The 13,823-nt window shown below is 49.4% G+C and overlaps 1 protein-coding gene across 1 annotated transcript; it reads right to left on the bottom strand.

Annotated features, from left to right (window-relative positions):
* Positions 1 to 8,983: 8,983 nt before the first annotated feature.
* On the bottom strand, positions 8,984 to 10,027 carry AWJ20_895 (uncharacterized protein; the record flags this gene model as incomplete). The annotated part of the gene is made up of 1 exon (XM_018882865.1): positions 8,984 to 10,027. The coding sequence occupies one exon, from the start codon at positions 10,025 to 10,027 to the stop codon at positions 8,984 to 8,986; it is 1,044 nt and encodes a 347-aa protein (XP_018735112.1).
* Between the last annotated feature and the right edge of the window lie 3,796 nt (positions 10,028 to 13,823).

Genomic DNA, 13,823 nt, shown 5'->3' with positions numbered 1-13,823 from the left:
TAACCAATGATTGATCAACGAAATAATAAAAAAAATGGTATAAATACAAATGCGTAGAGGACCAACCAACTACTATGCCATACAAATCACACACACTCTTCTCACACAACTACTTCCAACTATCAAGTGATGCCAGCACACGACTCGATATTATAGATAATAACCTCGAACTTATAAAGTTGAGGTCCGATAATAATAATAATAAATGCACCTAGATAATCCAATGGATAACTGGCCGATATATATAGATCATGACTCTAGTTAGGCGCTTTGTGTCGGACCAACCAGATAGAAAATGATCTGCACAGTCGGGCCCGGAAATTGAAAGTACAACATAGTCTACAGGTGCGTGTGCAGTGCAGTGCATTGCTGCGCAAGGATTTGGGTTTTAATTGTTTTTTTGATTATTTATTTTTTCTTCACGTTTACTTTTTACAAAAGCAATAAGACATGCATGTACGTGGGTAGTTTATATTATCGTGAATTTTTTTTTATTATTAAAGATGCAGAGGACGGACGGCATACGAGTTAGTAAGCGGTCCGTGATAAATCTTGGGTAGTCCTGTCAGCTGGCTGGCTGTGGGTGTTGCCTCCGGCGGCTGGGGCTCCGCCCCAGACCCCGCTGCTCCTCTCGTTTCGCTCGAGTCGGGTAAGGGGGACGGGTGTGTTTTTTTTTTTTGAGACTGAGGTGTAGTGTGGGGGTAAGTGGAAGGATGTTGGTACTGATGATATAAACTAATTTACAAGCTATACAGCCAATGGTATGTGGGATGTTCAGTAGACTAGGTACGGAGCCAATTGGGCCAGACGAGAGTTTAAATGGTTGCTACATTAGTGGGAATCCGAAGGTACGTGGATGTTTACTGGCGACCAGGTCCTGCGAGCGCGGTGCCAAGGATAAGTCCATGGTAGATCCAGCGATGGCAAAGTCAGAAGACAAGATCAGACAACAGACGGTACCAAACAGTCATCCGACACACACCAGACAATGCAACAGCATGCGATAGCAACGGCATTGCGAAAATTACTCTGACAAGGGTGGTTGTACCTGTGTTACCGATGGTGGCTAGCTTAATCGCGCCTTCTCCTCCATCGGACTCTGATCTGCTCAACCAGCCTAACCTACTCACCCTGCTCAATTGTCTCCATCCCGTCTCTACACCCTACTTCGTACAAACTCTTCGAATAAATTTATATGGCCTATCATCTCCATTCCCCACACTCGGGGACAAAATTCTCTCAATTGATCCGTTTCATTCCGTGCAAACAGCGAAGACAATGAATGATCCGCTCTACCTGTATCTCCATCTATATTTACCTGTCAATCTGTATATCAATCTGTACATGCATAGTGGGTTCACCGACCGGCTATAAAACACATGCAGACCTATATGTCGACATCGGTTAATATGCAGACCTATATATATCTCTATCTATAGCCTATCTATACCAGCCCGGTGACAGCCTCCGGCGGCTGGGGCTCCACCCCAGACCCCGCTGCTCCTCTCGCTCCGCTCGAGTCGTTGCGTGGGGATCGCTAGCCAACTCCTGCGAAGCAGGAGCTACGGGGTCTGGGGCGGAGCCCCAGCCGCCGGAGGCACGACCCCGTCCCCCCTAGACCGAGGGCAGTCTCAAAGGTTCTTTTCGCAATAAGCTCAGTGTTTCCTTCCTAAAACGCACATTTCATTTCACACCCGCTGATAGCCTGCCCGCTGTGGACGGTGATGCCCGGGCTAGGGTGCTGTTTCGAGGCACAGAAGTACAGAAAAAGAAACAGCCTGATAACGGCATCGTCCGTCGTCATCACCATGGCACCAGTCGACCAACCCTCGGCAGCAGCAGGGCTCCTCTTTCGTTCGCCTGCCCACTCATTCATTCTCAACTCACTTTCTCCAAATATCACCCCCCTCTCACCCCTCATCCCTTCACTCCCCTCCTTCCCCTTCACTCCCCCTCTAAGCCCGTCCGCCCCTCACCCCCTCCCACCCCGACGCAGCTCGCGATGCGAGCACAGCGGGGTCCGGGGCTAGCGTCCTGGCCGCCGGAGGCACATCCCCCTCCCCAGGCCGGTTGGCAACCACACGCACGGCCCGGCACCCGGGCCCGCATGCCGATTACAGGACAAAGACCGGTGGTGCTGCCGGTGTCAGCATCGAGCATCGAGCATCGAACGGGCAACGGGCTCGTACCAGGGGGGATGGGGGTGTTGCCTCCGGCGGCTGGGGCTCCGCCCCAGACCCCGTAGCTCGCTTCGCTCGAGCTGGGGATGGTGGGGCAGCGTGGGGTGGGTTTGGGGGTTTGAGAGGTGAGATTTTTGCGACAAATGCGAGCTGGTGCCAAAGAGCAGCGTCGAGCGGCCGTGCAGCTGCCGGGTGGAGTATCGAGCCAGAGCTAGAGTGAAAATCCGCTGCTGGCCAACCAGCCGGCCGGCAGGTTGACGAAAGTTGTTGTTGCTGCTGCTGGTGCTGCCCGCTAAAACCAAACCAGCCGGCCAGCGACCGGCCGGCAGCAGGCAAGCCAAGCCCATCGACAAGCAACCAGTACTAAAAGAGGATCTGATGTGATCTGACCTGACACGAACCTGTTTGTGACGAGGACAAGGAATTTTTATTTTCATATGAGATTTGGTTTGACTTAGATTCGATGCTAGTCAATGGACGATACTGCTAGTGTTCGTATATGATCATAATAGAATAATAATTATTATTATTATTTTGATTTGGCGCTGGTACTGGTATATATTAGCATTATTATTACCATTGGCCTGAACCCTGTCCGACCCCAGAGTGAGATCCAGTTACAACCCTGGCGAGGCACGCTGCCATGCACCACTTCCCGTTAGGCAGCGGGGGCCGGGCTGGCAGATGCAGCACGAATAAACCAGCCCGACGGTACCTGCCCTATCCCCCCCCCCTTGTGCCTCCGGCGGGCTGGGGCTCCGCCCCAGACCCCGTTGCTCCTGCTTCGCAGGAGTTTCCGAGTGGCCCCCACATCCCGACTCGAGCGTAGCGAGAGGAGCAGCGGGGTCTGGGGCGGAGCCCCAGCCGCCGGAGGCACAACCCCCTCCAGCAAGTGGGGTGATGGCGAGCAAATGTCTCAGAGACCGGTCTTGGCAACGTTTTTTTGAGTTGAACGGTTGCAGCAGTCTGGCATGACGTATGGCCCAAAAAAAGCAAGCTCGCCGATACTGCCTCGATACAGCCTCGAGCCATATCGCGCTGATATTGACTATTGTACAGGCGACCGCTGCATATGCACCGCGGTGCGTCTGTCCGCAGATTAGCTACTGGTACAGGTGCTGCCAGGCACAGATCTAGATCCGATATCTGATCCGTGTAAGCTTGATCACTGGCTGGGATCGGGAGGGAGTCTACCTCCGGCGGCTGGGGCTCTGCCCCAGACCCCGTGGCTCCTCTTGCTGCGCTCGAGTCGGGCGTGAGGTGGGAGGGGAGAGGGGGAGGTGGTGGGGAAAGTTAGGGTTTTGGGGGGCTGTTTGGGTTTATAGCGGCGTGGCTGACGGGCTGATTGTTGAGGGAGTTTAAAGTTTTTAAGGCCGATCACTGGATGGTGACACCAGGGTAGACTCTCGGCAAGCAGCTTTGACGGGTCAGGGTAGGGTCGATAGTTGGCGAAGATAGACAGGGCACGATTGCCAGGTTAAGCTGAATTGGCAGGATTGACAGCCGCTCCTCCTTCCTTGGTGCTAATTTTTCCTACTTTACTGTTTACTGTTTACTGCTGCTGCTGCTTTATCTTTCTAACTTCGGACCACTAGGAGCCGTGACCATGTGGTGTTTAGCTTTTTTGTCTGGTCGGTTGGCCGGTGGGCTGGTTGGCTGGTCGACAGGTGGAGGCGGACTGAGGGGTTGTTCTTGCTAACTAGCATTAGCATTGTGAATGTTATGTACCACTCCGGTTTAGTGTCCGATAACTGACGGAATGCCGCTCCAGCGGAGCTCCTTTGCTTCTTGCTACTCACTTCTACTGTACTAAGTCCCAATTGGACTGGTCTACTTAGTCTAAGGATGACCTGCCAAGTGGTTTATTTTTATTTGTTTATCTGTCTATCTGTCTATCACAAGAAACCCCCGCTAGTGTGAGATGCAGTCTTATGACCAATAGAAGGTTGACGCTGGTTGAATAAAATACAAAACTATAGCTTTATAAGTTTATAATTTTATAATTTTATTTTTCGTTTGTAATCCATATATCGGCAGTCGGCAAGCTATGACCAAATGACCATTAGCCTAGAAACTATTTACAGGCGGTCGTGCTATGTTTGGCTGGTACCGGGCCAGCGTTAAGGTTGTGTGACGGTTGTTTCATGCTATAGCGGCAAGTTTCATGTGTTCACCAGACTGTGAATTTTGTGTCGCTCTACCACCTGGTCTGTGCTCTGTGCTCTGTGCTCTGTACTTTAGGTTAGCAAAAGCTAAACTTTGACTGAAAAATTGGGTTGATTTGGGTCGAATTGAGTTGAGTTCAGGTGGGTTGGGTTGGGTTTGATGGGTTCGGATGTGGATGTGGGTGCGATATGTGAACCGAGAGGGCTGCAAAGCACCTGTCTGGTGAGCAGGTAGCAGGCAAGCAGGTGAGTAAGTGAGGTTGGTGAGACTAGGACTATCAGTCAACCAAGCTGTCGCTCGCTAAAACTAGCGTTTCGTTACAAGTTTTACAAGTTTACAGGGTTAATAGCTTACAGATTTTAAAAGGTCTTACAGGGTTAATAGATCACAGTTAGACGGTCTTACAAGTCTTAAATGACCTACAGGTTTTACAAGTTTAGAGGTATTATTATTTAAAATATTATATTATATATTATATTATATTACATCAAGTATCACTAGTTTGTTAGACAATTGACTGACGTTGCTGAACAGAAGTAGTTAACAACAAGTTCAACTACAGGCTCTGGTTCAACCTCAAACTCAAGTCACACTAAAGCTAAGCTAGGTGCAGTTTGATCTTCAGATTCAGAATCAGGCATTAATTAATAATAAAAAATTTCTATTACTATACTAGTAGAAGTCGTAACGGGCAGTAGGCAGTGGTAGTTATTACCTCTTACTCTTTTTCGGTTTCATTTTTCAGTTCAGGGTCAAGTCAGTTTCTTTTTTTTTTCTCGCTTTCGCTTAAAAGTTTTTGCTCCTCATTTCTTTTACTATCATTCTAGTTAGTGTTAGTTAGCGTGTTGATATCCTTCTATACCCCGCTTTGTGCGTCTGGCGCAGTGATCCTGATCGTCGTGGATCGTCTTATGCTTAACTGGTTTTTTGCGACTAACCAAACTGGCTGACCGACCTTACCCACTACCCACTTCGCAGTGCCGAGCAGCACGACTGAGCAGCACTGCAGAACAGTACCGTAACGTCCCAAACTGTCTGGTTAATATTATCTCATGAGACTGTCTGATAGCATCTGTTTGATCTGATCTTGTCTGACTAGGGGTGATTCTCCTCTGATACCAGGCTGACACTGCTGTGATCCTGCCTGATACAGTTCTGATACTGGTCAGATCCCACTCTAATCCGAGTCTTATCATACTCTGATACTTACACCATACACCGTACACCGTACAAACAGAGCGTACAGCATGCAAATTTTCGGTTGATTGCCGCCAGCGAGTTATCAGCCGGGAGATGACTGGTTTCTATTTTAGTACATGGCTGGCTGCTGCTGTTCCTGCCGGTGTGTTTTGTCCCGTTCAGTCTGTTCGGTACTAGTCCTGCCAGAATGTCTGACTATCGCGACTAACTCACTTGAACCCACAGCAGCGCAGCAGAATCAGATACGCCCGACTGCCCCTCACCATACAGCACATCCATCCAACTCCCTCCCCAGCTCCGCCGGACCCGGCCAAGCCCCCACTCGAGCGAAGCGAGAGGAGCCATGGGGTCCGGGGCAACGCCCCGGCAGCCGGAGGCACACCCCCCTCCCCTTCCCCGTCACACCGACTCAGTCCCCACCACCGCTATGCACGCGCACGCACACTGTTTCCAGGGGTAACCGCGTCGCAATCGCCTTGACTCACCGATCAACAAGCAACTTTCTCGACTGCCCAGGCAAATCGATCTCCGATCGGTGGGCTAACACCGCTAGCTTGCTGCTACCAGGGGGGCGTGCCTCCGGCGGCTGGGGCTGCGCCCCAGACCCCCCGGCTCCTCTCGCTGCGCTCGAGTCGAGCGTCCACGGTGCCCCCAAACGTCTCCTGCGAAGCAGGAGCCACGGGGTCTGGGGCAGCGCCCCAGCCGCCGGAGGCACCTGAGACCTGTCTCTGGCAGGCCGGAGATGGGCCGCTATACGAACGAAATAATTATTGTCTGTATATAAAACAATAGTGTATTAAATCGCAAATAATAAAATAATATTTCCCGTCAGATGATGAGATGGTCTCCTGCTGGCAATGTCTTAGCTGGTGTCTTATCTCGATCCGCTTGCACGGGTCTGGGGGAGTCTGCCTCCGGCGGCTGGGGCTCTGCCCCAGACCCCGTGGCTCCTGCTTCGCAGGAGACGTTTGGGGGCACCGTCGACGCTCGACTCGAGCGCAGCGAGAGGAGCCGGGGGGTCTGGGGCGCAGCCCCAGCCGCCGGAGGCATGCCCCGGCCCGTGGGCCGCTACGGTGCCTGATAAGCGTACATGCGCCGATGCGAGTGGGCCCACCCGCCATAGGTCGGTGTTTCTGGTGTGCAGCGGGCTCGCTTGCTTGTGCGTGCAGTGGGAGTCGGCCGATTGCTGAGTGGACTGGCGGGCGGGCGGGCAGGCGGAGTGAGCGGGGCCCGTGGGAGTGTCTGTGGGCAGCAGCTGGGGTCAAGCCGATCTGCTAGTGGGTTGGATGGTGGTGGTGCGAGGTACGTCCAGGACGCTTGTTGCTTGTTGCTGGTTGCATGAGGCAAGGCCAGATGCGAGCAGGTTCTGGCTGCTGCTGTTGCTGCTGCTGCTGGCCGGAGATACAAACGAGGGCCCGTGTGCATCGGGCGGTTGTAGCGTCCAGAATCAGCTCAGACGTCGTTCCAGATCGTGGTCAATCGGCCGGCCCTTTTTCAAGCCTGTGAGATATGAGAGGACCAGCGAGATTCATGCTGAGCTTAAAGTGACCCAGGTGGCCGGCTATTTTATCTTGTAACACATCTGTTGTGTGACTGTGAAACTGCACTATACAATTGAGTTTCTATGAAACTGTACTGTGTAATTGACTAACGGGGTTCTTTGACTGGGTAGCTGGCTAGAAAGATAGCTGGGCAGTCTGAAGGAACAGCGGTATCTACCTAGCTCATGTAACATGATGTTCCTGTACAGTGACAGACAATATTGCACTGATAGCACGAATATGCGTGATGCGTGATGCGTGATGGCACGGCACTTCAGACGATCTCTCCTGCTAGTGGGTGATAGACGACGGTAGACGATAGACCATGGGTAGGTGGGTCTTGGCTAGTGTGGGACAGAGAGCGGGGCCTGCGGGACTAGAGGAACTAGAGGAACTAGAGGAACTAGTGGGTTGGATCGCCAACCAGCTAACCTGGCTCTCGGCTGCTTATCGACCCCACCCTCTGTCGGGTATGTGAGTATATCGGTCTATGTACCTCTATTGCCAATCGAACACTAACTAACTAACTTGTTAGTAAACCTTATCGCAAGTTCTTTTTGTAGTGGGTAGGTAGGTGGTGGGTGGGTGAGGAGATGAAGCGATTGCTGGTCGGACGATTGTGAGTGGTCGTGGCTGGTCGCTCATCTGCTGGTCGGTCAATTGAGAGTCCGTGCTCGTCAAATCGAGTGCTTTAGTGTGGGCTTTATCATGTGTTGTGCCCCTCCTTGTCCTGTCAGTATCTAACATTCAGGCCGCCTTGCCATGTACATAGTCCGACTTGGCTCTCTCGAGCTACATACTTATCAATGGCCAAGTCATATGTAATTGCTAACCCCGCCTTGCGGCACCGGTCTTTAGGTCTGTGCTTTTGCTTCTGCTTCTGCTGCTGCTGCTTCTAGTGCTTCCTCTGCGAGACGGTAATTCTTCTGGAACTTTTGTTGCACAGCACTTTGTAATCCAATACTGAATATGGCATGGCATATCTCCGCTCCGCCTTCATACCCCTCATTCCCCTCGTGGTCCTGGCGAGCCCGTCTGACCGTCTCCCACCACTGATCCACAACCATGGTTGCTGGAACTCGCTGCTTCCTGCTAGCGGTTCCTGTTGCCCTGGCCCCCGCCTAACAACCATGCAGCCATCTGCACCTACCCTCACAGACTCCGTCGATCCCCCTGTGGTTCTGTGCATAAACGATCTAAATTAAATCCAGTTAGATTTGCCCTTTTAACCCACATTGCTTTTTCCATGCACACCTCTCAACTGGTTGACCTGCCGATCTTTCACACCTCTGTGACATCTGCCTCAGTCGGCGGAGGCAGGACCCCCAGAGGAGTTGAGTGATAGTGGTCGGGTGATGAGTTAATTTTTTGGTTTCTGCTTTGTTTACTGAGTGAGCGAGGGTGGAGATAGGGCCGTCGATAGCCAGCAGTGCCAGTCCGAGAATTATAGTTTGGTGGTGAGAGAGAGAGGCGTTTGACAGTTTACGTCATACAGGCACTGTATGCAATGAGCTCGCTTTTTTGGCGACAGTTTACCGAGAGCCCCAATTCAGGCCATAACTCAATCTTCATTCACGAAGAGTTGGCTATGGCCTGACTGGGAGGCCATATCTGGATCAATTCGTTTCACGACCAGACACAGCAGCTGGCTTGCAGCAGTCGCCAAGATCCCGGACAGAGCAGACCACCCGGCGCATTCGAGCGAAGCGAGCTACGGGGTCTGGGGCAGCGCCCCAGCCGCCGGAGGCACCGTGGCCCCCCTCCAAAACCGTGGTGTGAGGACGAAAAAAAAAAAGATACAGTGCTAAGTAGTTTTTGTAATGTACATGAAGAAGAAACTTCTAAGCTACCAGTTGACCGACTGGTTGTGGTGTAAGAGTCTAGTAACAGAGCCGTTTAGTGGTTCTTGGACAGGATCTCGCGGGAGAAGGTGACAAAGTCCTTGTCGACAGAGACTTTGTCATGCAAGCTGGGTTGGCAGAAGACAGCGAGGGTGCTGCGGGCGATTTCGGGAGATGAAGGGGCCTTGACATAGTGTGGGATGGCTCTGAACACCCCGCCACTGATGGCTTCAAGAGCACTGCCAGTCTGGAAAGCAAGGGCGTCTTTAGGAATCTCGACTCGCAAAGGAGATCCCTGGCGGTCGCGAATGAATAATCCGTATTTGTGTTGTTCAGAAGCAGGAAGTGTCACTTCGTTAGAAGTGTTACCGTTCTGGATCAGGTACTCACTTGTGAGTGCGGTGATACATGAGTGGTCCACATGCTCTCCACACCAACTGTCATCGGACTCAGGGGCAGCGTCGGCCGGTGGGGCGTAATAATGCAATAGACGGGCCTTGGTGGTGTTGGAGGTCTTGACAATGTTTTCAAGGTAGTTGTTGCTATTTACAGCAGCAGCTTGACCAGTGGCTTGTTTGTTATTGGTGAGATAGCGATCACAGTTCTTGGCCACTTGTTTGGCAGTATCGATCATAAGAGTGAGAAGATCTTTCAAATCCTGTTCGAATCGAGGAATGTCTGAGTCGTCGGGAAATACGTTGTTGGATGTGTACTCCTTACAATTGGCTAGGTCCTGGGCAGTAAATTCGGGTTTCTGGCCAGACTTCTCGGCATAAAAGTCGCAATTGACATAGTACGATCCTTTGTAATTATCTGGTAAGCCATTTGCAAGTTTTTCTTTCCCGCAAGACCATCCGACTAACCAGAAAGCCTCTGGTACCTCGATTTTGGCAAGTTTTTCAGGGGCTAGATGTGCTAGTTTAGCAGCATTCTGCAGGACCCTGGCTCGCAGTTGCTTGTAGTGATCGGGTAAGTCTGTGACGATGATAATGCCTAGAGACTCACGACCAAACGCATCCACCAGTAAACTATCTGATACGTTATTATCCCTGAGGTCCTTTAAGGATACAGTAATAGGGTTTTGATGATCCTGAGACATGATGAAGACGTTTCAGAGGTTTCAGAATCAGTTAACTTTTCAGGAAATTTGTTTTTGCTTTTGTTTTGGCGGCTGAAATATTAGATCAACCTGATAGAAAACTTCTGATCCTTGTGGATTTTGTGTAATGTCTTGTAATGTTTTGTGATTTTTGTGTTGTGATGTTGCAATGCCTTGCGACCGTGAAGTTTCGGCAACCGACGTGAAGAAAAAAGAAAGCCGTGATCTAGGTTACCACAAAAGTGCGATAAAAAAATAAATATATAAATAGAATTAGGAGCGGGGGAAACAGAAAACAAACGGCAATGAAAAAGAAAAAAACGTTTCTTTACAGAACCAGTTCTAAGTTGAGAAAGCTTCTGTACAAGTTAAAGTTATACAACCTTCCATGCAGTTTTTCAGATTGATCTCATCAGTCCATGCGGCTCATTTCAATATAGAGGTGCATGTTTCAGAAGGATCTCCGGCGATCTGTGATGGTTAGCCGATCAGTCAAGTGTTTTGGACAGAGTTTGGTTCAACGTATATATATAATCAGCAATAATAGTGTGATGTATGACGATTAATCAGATAAACTCTGGAGCAAAAATAAAAAACATAAAACTATATAAATAATTATTATCATGATTATAATGATAATAAAAAATCTCACATTTGTAAATGTAAATAAATTAGTTAGCAATTGCATGTTTTGCAGTTACATCCCGATCGCAGGTGCAAGCAGGTGCAAGTGAAATTTCGATTGAAAGCATCAAGCACCTTCTCGATTAGACATTGACATTGCCACGTTTGTATCCCTAATCCCACTCTTGCTGATTATCGTGAGTGCGCCGTATCATCTAGGTTCTAGGTAGGTTCTAAGTTCGTTGGTTACCGTTCTGAGCTTAATACTATATAGCTTATATAGAATTTTGGCGGTAACAGGCGGCCAAATGGGTGTATGCTGACTTCCGCATTAAATGTAGGCGAGTTCCGCCCCAGTTTGTCTTGTTCGGTATATTGCTCGAGTGATTCGACTGATTCTGAAACAAACAGAATAAGTCGCCTGTTCTTGTTAGCTCGGTTGGTCGGTTGGTCGTCTACTAGTTACAGAGATTGATATCAGTAGACTTCAATCATAAAGACAATTCGGGTCTACTACACCTTTCCTAGCACATTGCATATATCGTATGGTTAGACCCTTGACCATACTGGACTATCGTAGAATATCGTAGACTGTGTTACTGAATATCGGAGACTGTTGTGTTACTTGACTAGCGGAGACCTCGCTAACTCTGACTATCGGAGACCTTGCTAACTCTAACTATCGGAGACCCTGCCATCATGCTCTCTCTATCTGCGGCTATCGCTCTCTGTCTTGGGCTATCGGTCGGAGATTATCTGATTATCATTGACCATCGTCGACCTTCATAAGCCCTCTGGACCTGCCAGCCATCGTAGACGCTATCAATCGGCATCATCGATCGAAAATGTCGGACGTTACTGGGGTAGCAGGTGGCAGGTGCCGTTGCAAAATCTGAAACAAAATGAACCGACTTGAAAAATGGTTTCCTGGGCAGAAACTTTACTAAATGCGATCATTTAGTTTTTGGCGTGCAATAACCTATATTGCTACCAAAGTAGACGACGCATCAGGATAGAGGCGCAGGCTGAAAACTGAAAACAAAAAATCTACTCTTGCACTTCCAAATCAGTCTAGGGATTGTTCGATCCGCATGTTTGAATGTGACATAGCTGGGAACTGTGCCGACTCATGTGCTTTGTAAAGGTTCATAGAAGTTACTCTTGAGCCGAATTTCGATCCGACCGGCGCTCCACTCTGACCTTAATAAGCTCTCGACATGATCATCAGGTCATGCTCGTCTGGATATTTCGGCCATACACAGTCGGCTGGCCACAGTCGTCTGGTCACGGTTGTCTGGACAAGGTTGTCTTTCGGTCACGGTCGTTCCAGCCAACCGGAGTCCGACTCGAAACTGAAATCAGAAGCAACCCGTACACACAATACACCCAATGGATCCTGGATCTAGACTAACAACCTCTTGAAATCACATCCAGAGCTAAGCCTACTTAAGCTTCGTCTTGTAACGTCCACTAAGAACGTATAACTCGCAGCGGTATAAGACACTCCTACTCATGCTGTAGGGGATTGTTCTCTAGCAACACGCTAGTTTAGTAACCTAGGAACCTAGGAACCCATAACCCCTTGAACTAGCCATAAGCAGTTTAACAAGTCGAGAAAAGAAACCTTCGATCTTCACTTCTGATCTTCCAAACTCCACCTTTGCAACTTTGACGGTTTGGTTTCTAAACACTGCACATGTGCAATACTTGTGATGATAACCTTAACACCACCACACCACCAAATCCCCCGTCAAACGGTTATATTTTTACCCCTCTAGCAGAACGCTCGACAGATGTGAAACTCTATTTAAAGATTCAATCCTCTCTACCCCAACACCGTACAGCAAGCGCCCATTAAAGTGCACTGCAGACGGTGGTCCATGCTCAAATTAAACTCATGCATACATGTCAAACCCTAATGAGGTTAGATTCATGACAACTTTCAAGCCCGTTTCCTCGGTAGATCATGCACACAATTCTCTTTGTGTCCACCCCACTTATATGCTAGTGGCCTGACCAAGATTGGTGCAGAGACCGTTGTAGCTTCAAGCACGCGCGGGATCAATGCATGATATCGCTTGAAACTGGAAACTTTTCACATGTCGCTCGCGACCTGCTCCGGTAGTATTCCTGGATGAATATTTTACCCATTAACAAAGGATTGCTACCTCAAAAAATAAAACAAAATGGCTTGCCTTGACAATCTGATTAATATCGCACCTCATCCATGACGTGCCCTGTCTGACCTGCATCGGCATGTTGATATTATCCGCGAGAGCTTAACCTAAAATCCTTGTGCTCAAGTCTTGTTGGGGTATGCTGCTTGAATACCTACGTCGTTGAGTGGTGCCGAACACTTGGCTCTCGGAAACCCTGCCTAGTCCGCCCGCCTTGTCGGCTCACATTTTTCCGAACTACCCCTGAGCGATCGTTCGGAAATGCCGTGATATCGTGGTCGTCCCGGAAGTAACCAACTCCGATGCTTTCGTATCTGTACGGGATATATCTCCTATCTGATGTGCACTGCCTTGGACGAGGTGTCGTTGCCTCCGGCGGCTGGGGCTGCGCCCCAGACCCCCCGGCTCCTCTCGCTTCGCTCGAGTCGGGCGTCGGCCTGACGGTCCTACTGCTTTGAAGAGCCTAGAGTATTTATTTCACACAAAACATTTGTGAGCTGTTTGGCTCCTAGGTTTGATGGTCTTTCTACTGACTGCTGACTGATATAGCCATCGCTCTAGGGGAATTATTGGATTATTTGTTCCTGCGTTGGATTGTTTTTGCACAGTCAAGACGGCGATGATTTTTGAGGAGTTCATCAGCAAGTCATTTGATCTACATTATAGCTGGGCATTTCAGCTCCTTGACTAGGATGGTCCCTCAGTCGCGGAGTTTGAGAAAAATTGGCCATAGTGTTATGAAATTCTTAATTTAATATAATACATTATCCAGGGAATTGCAGAGATGGCATGGTCAAATATTCCTTATGTTCTCTAATTGGAAATGATATGTCTTGATCCATGTTCCTCTAAGAAAAGCTGATCCAATCTTTGCGAGTTCATTTGTCTGATCTGATAGTAGGAATATATGGCTCAAGATGATACGCCCTCAGGGCCAGTTAGTCTGAGATATGATTGTCACAAGCCTGTGTCGTTGGAATAGCACCATTGATTGA

Source organism: Sugiyamaella lignohabitans, chromosome A (genome assembly GCF_001640025.1).
Source record: "Sugiyamaella lignohabitans strain CBS 10342 chromosome A, complete sequence".
Taxonomy (NCBI): Eukaryota; Fungi; Ascomycota; class Dipodascomycetes; order Dipodascales; family Trichomonascaceae; genus Sugiyamaella; species Sugiyamaella lignohabitans.
The sequence above is the reverse complement of the archived record's forward strand: the minus strand, read 5'-3'. Positions and strand labels throughout refer to the sequence as shown.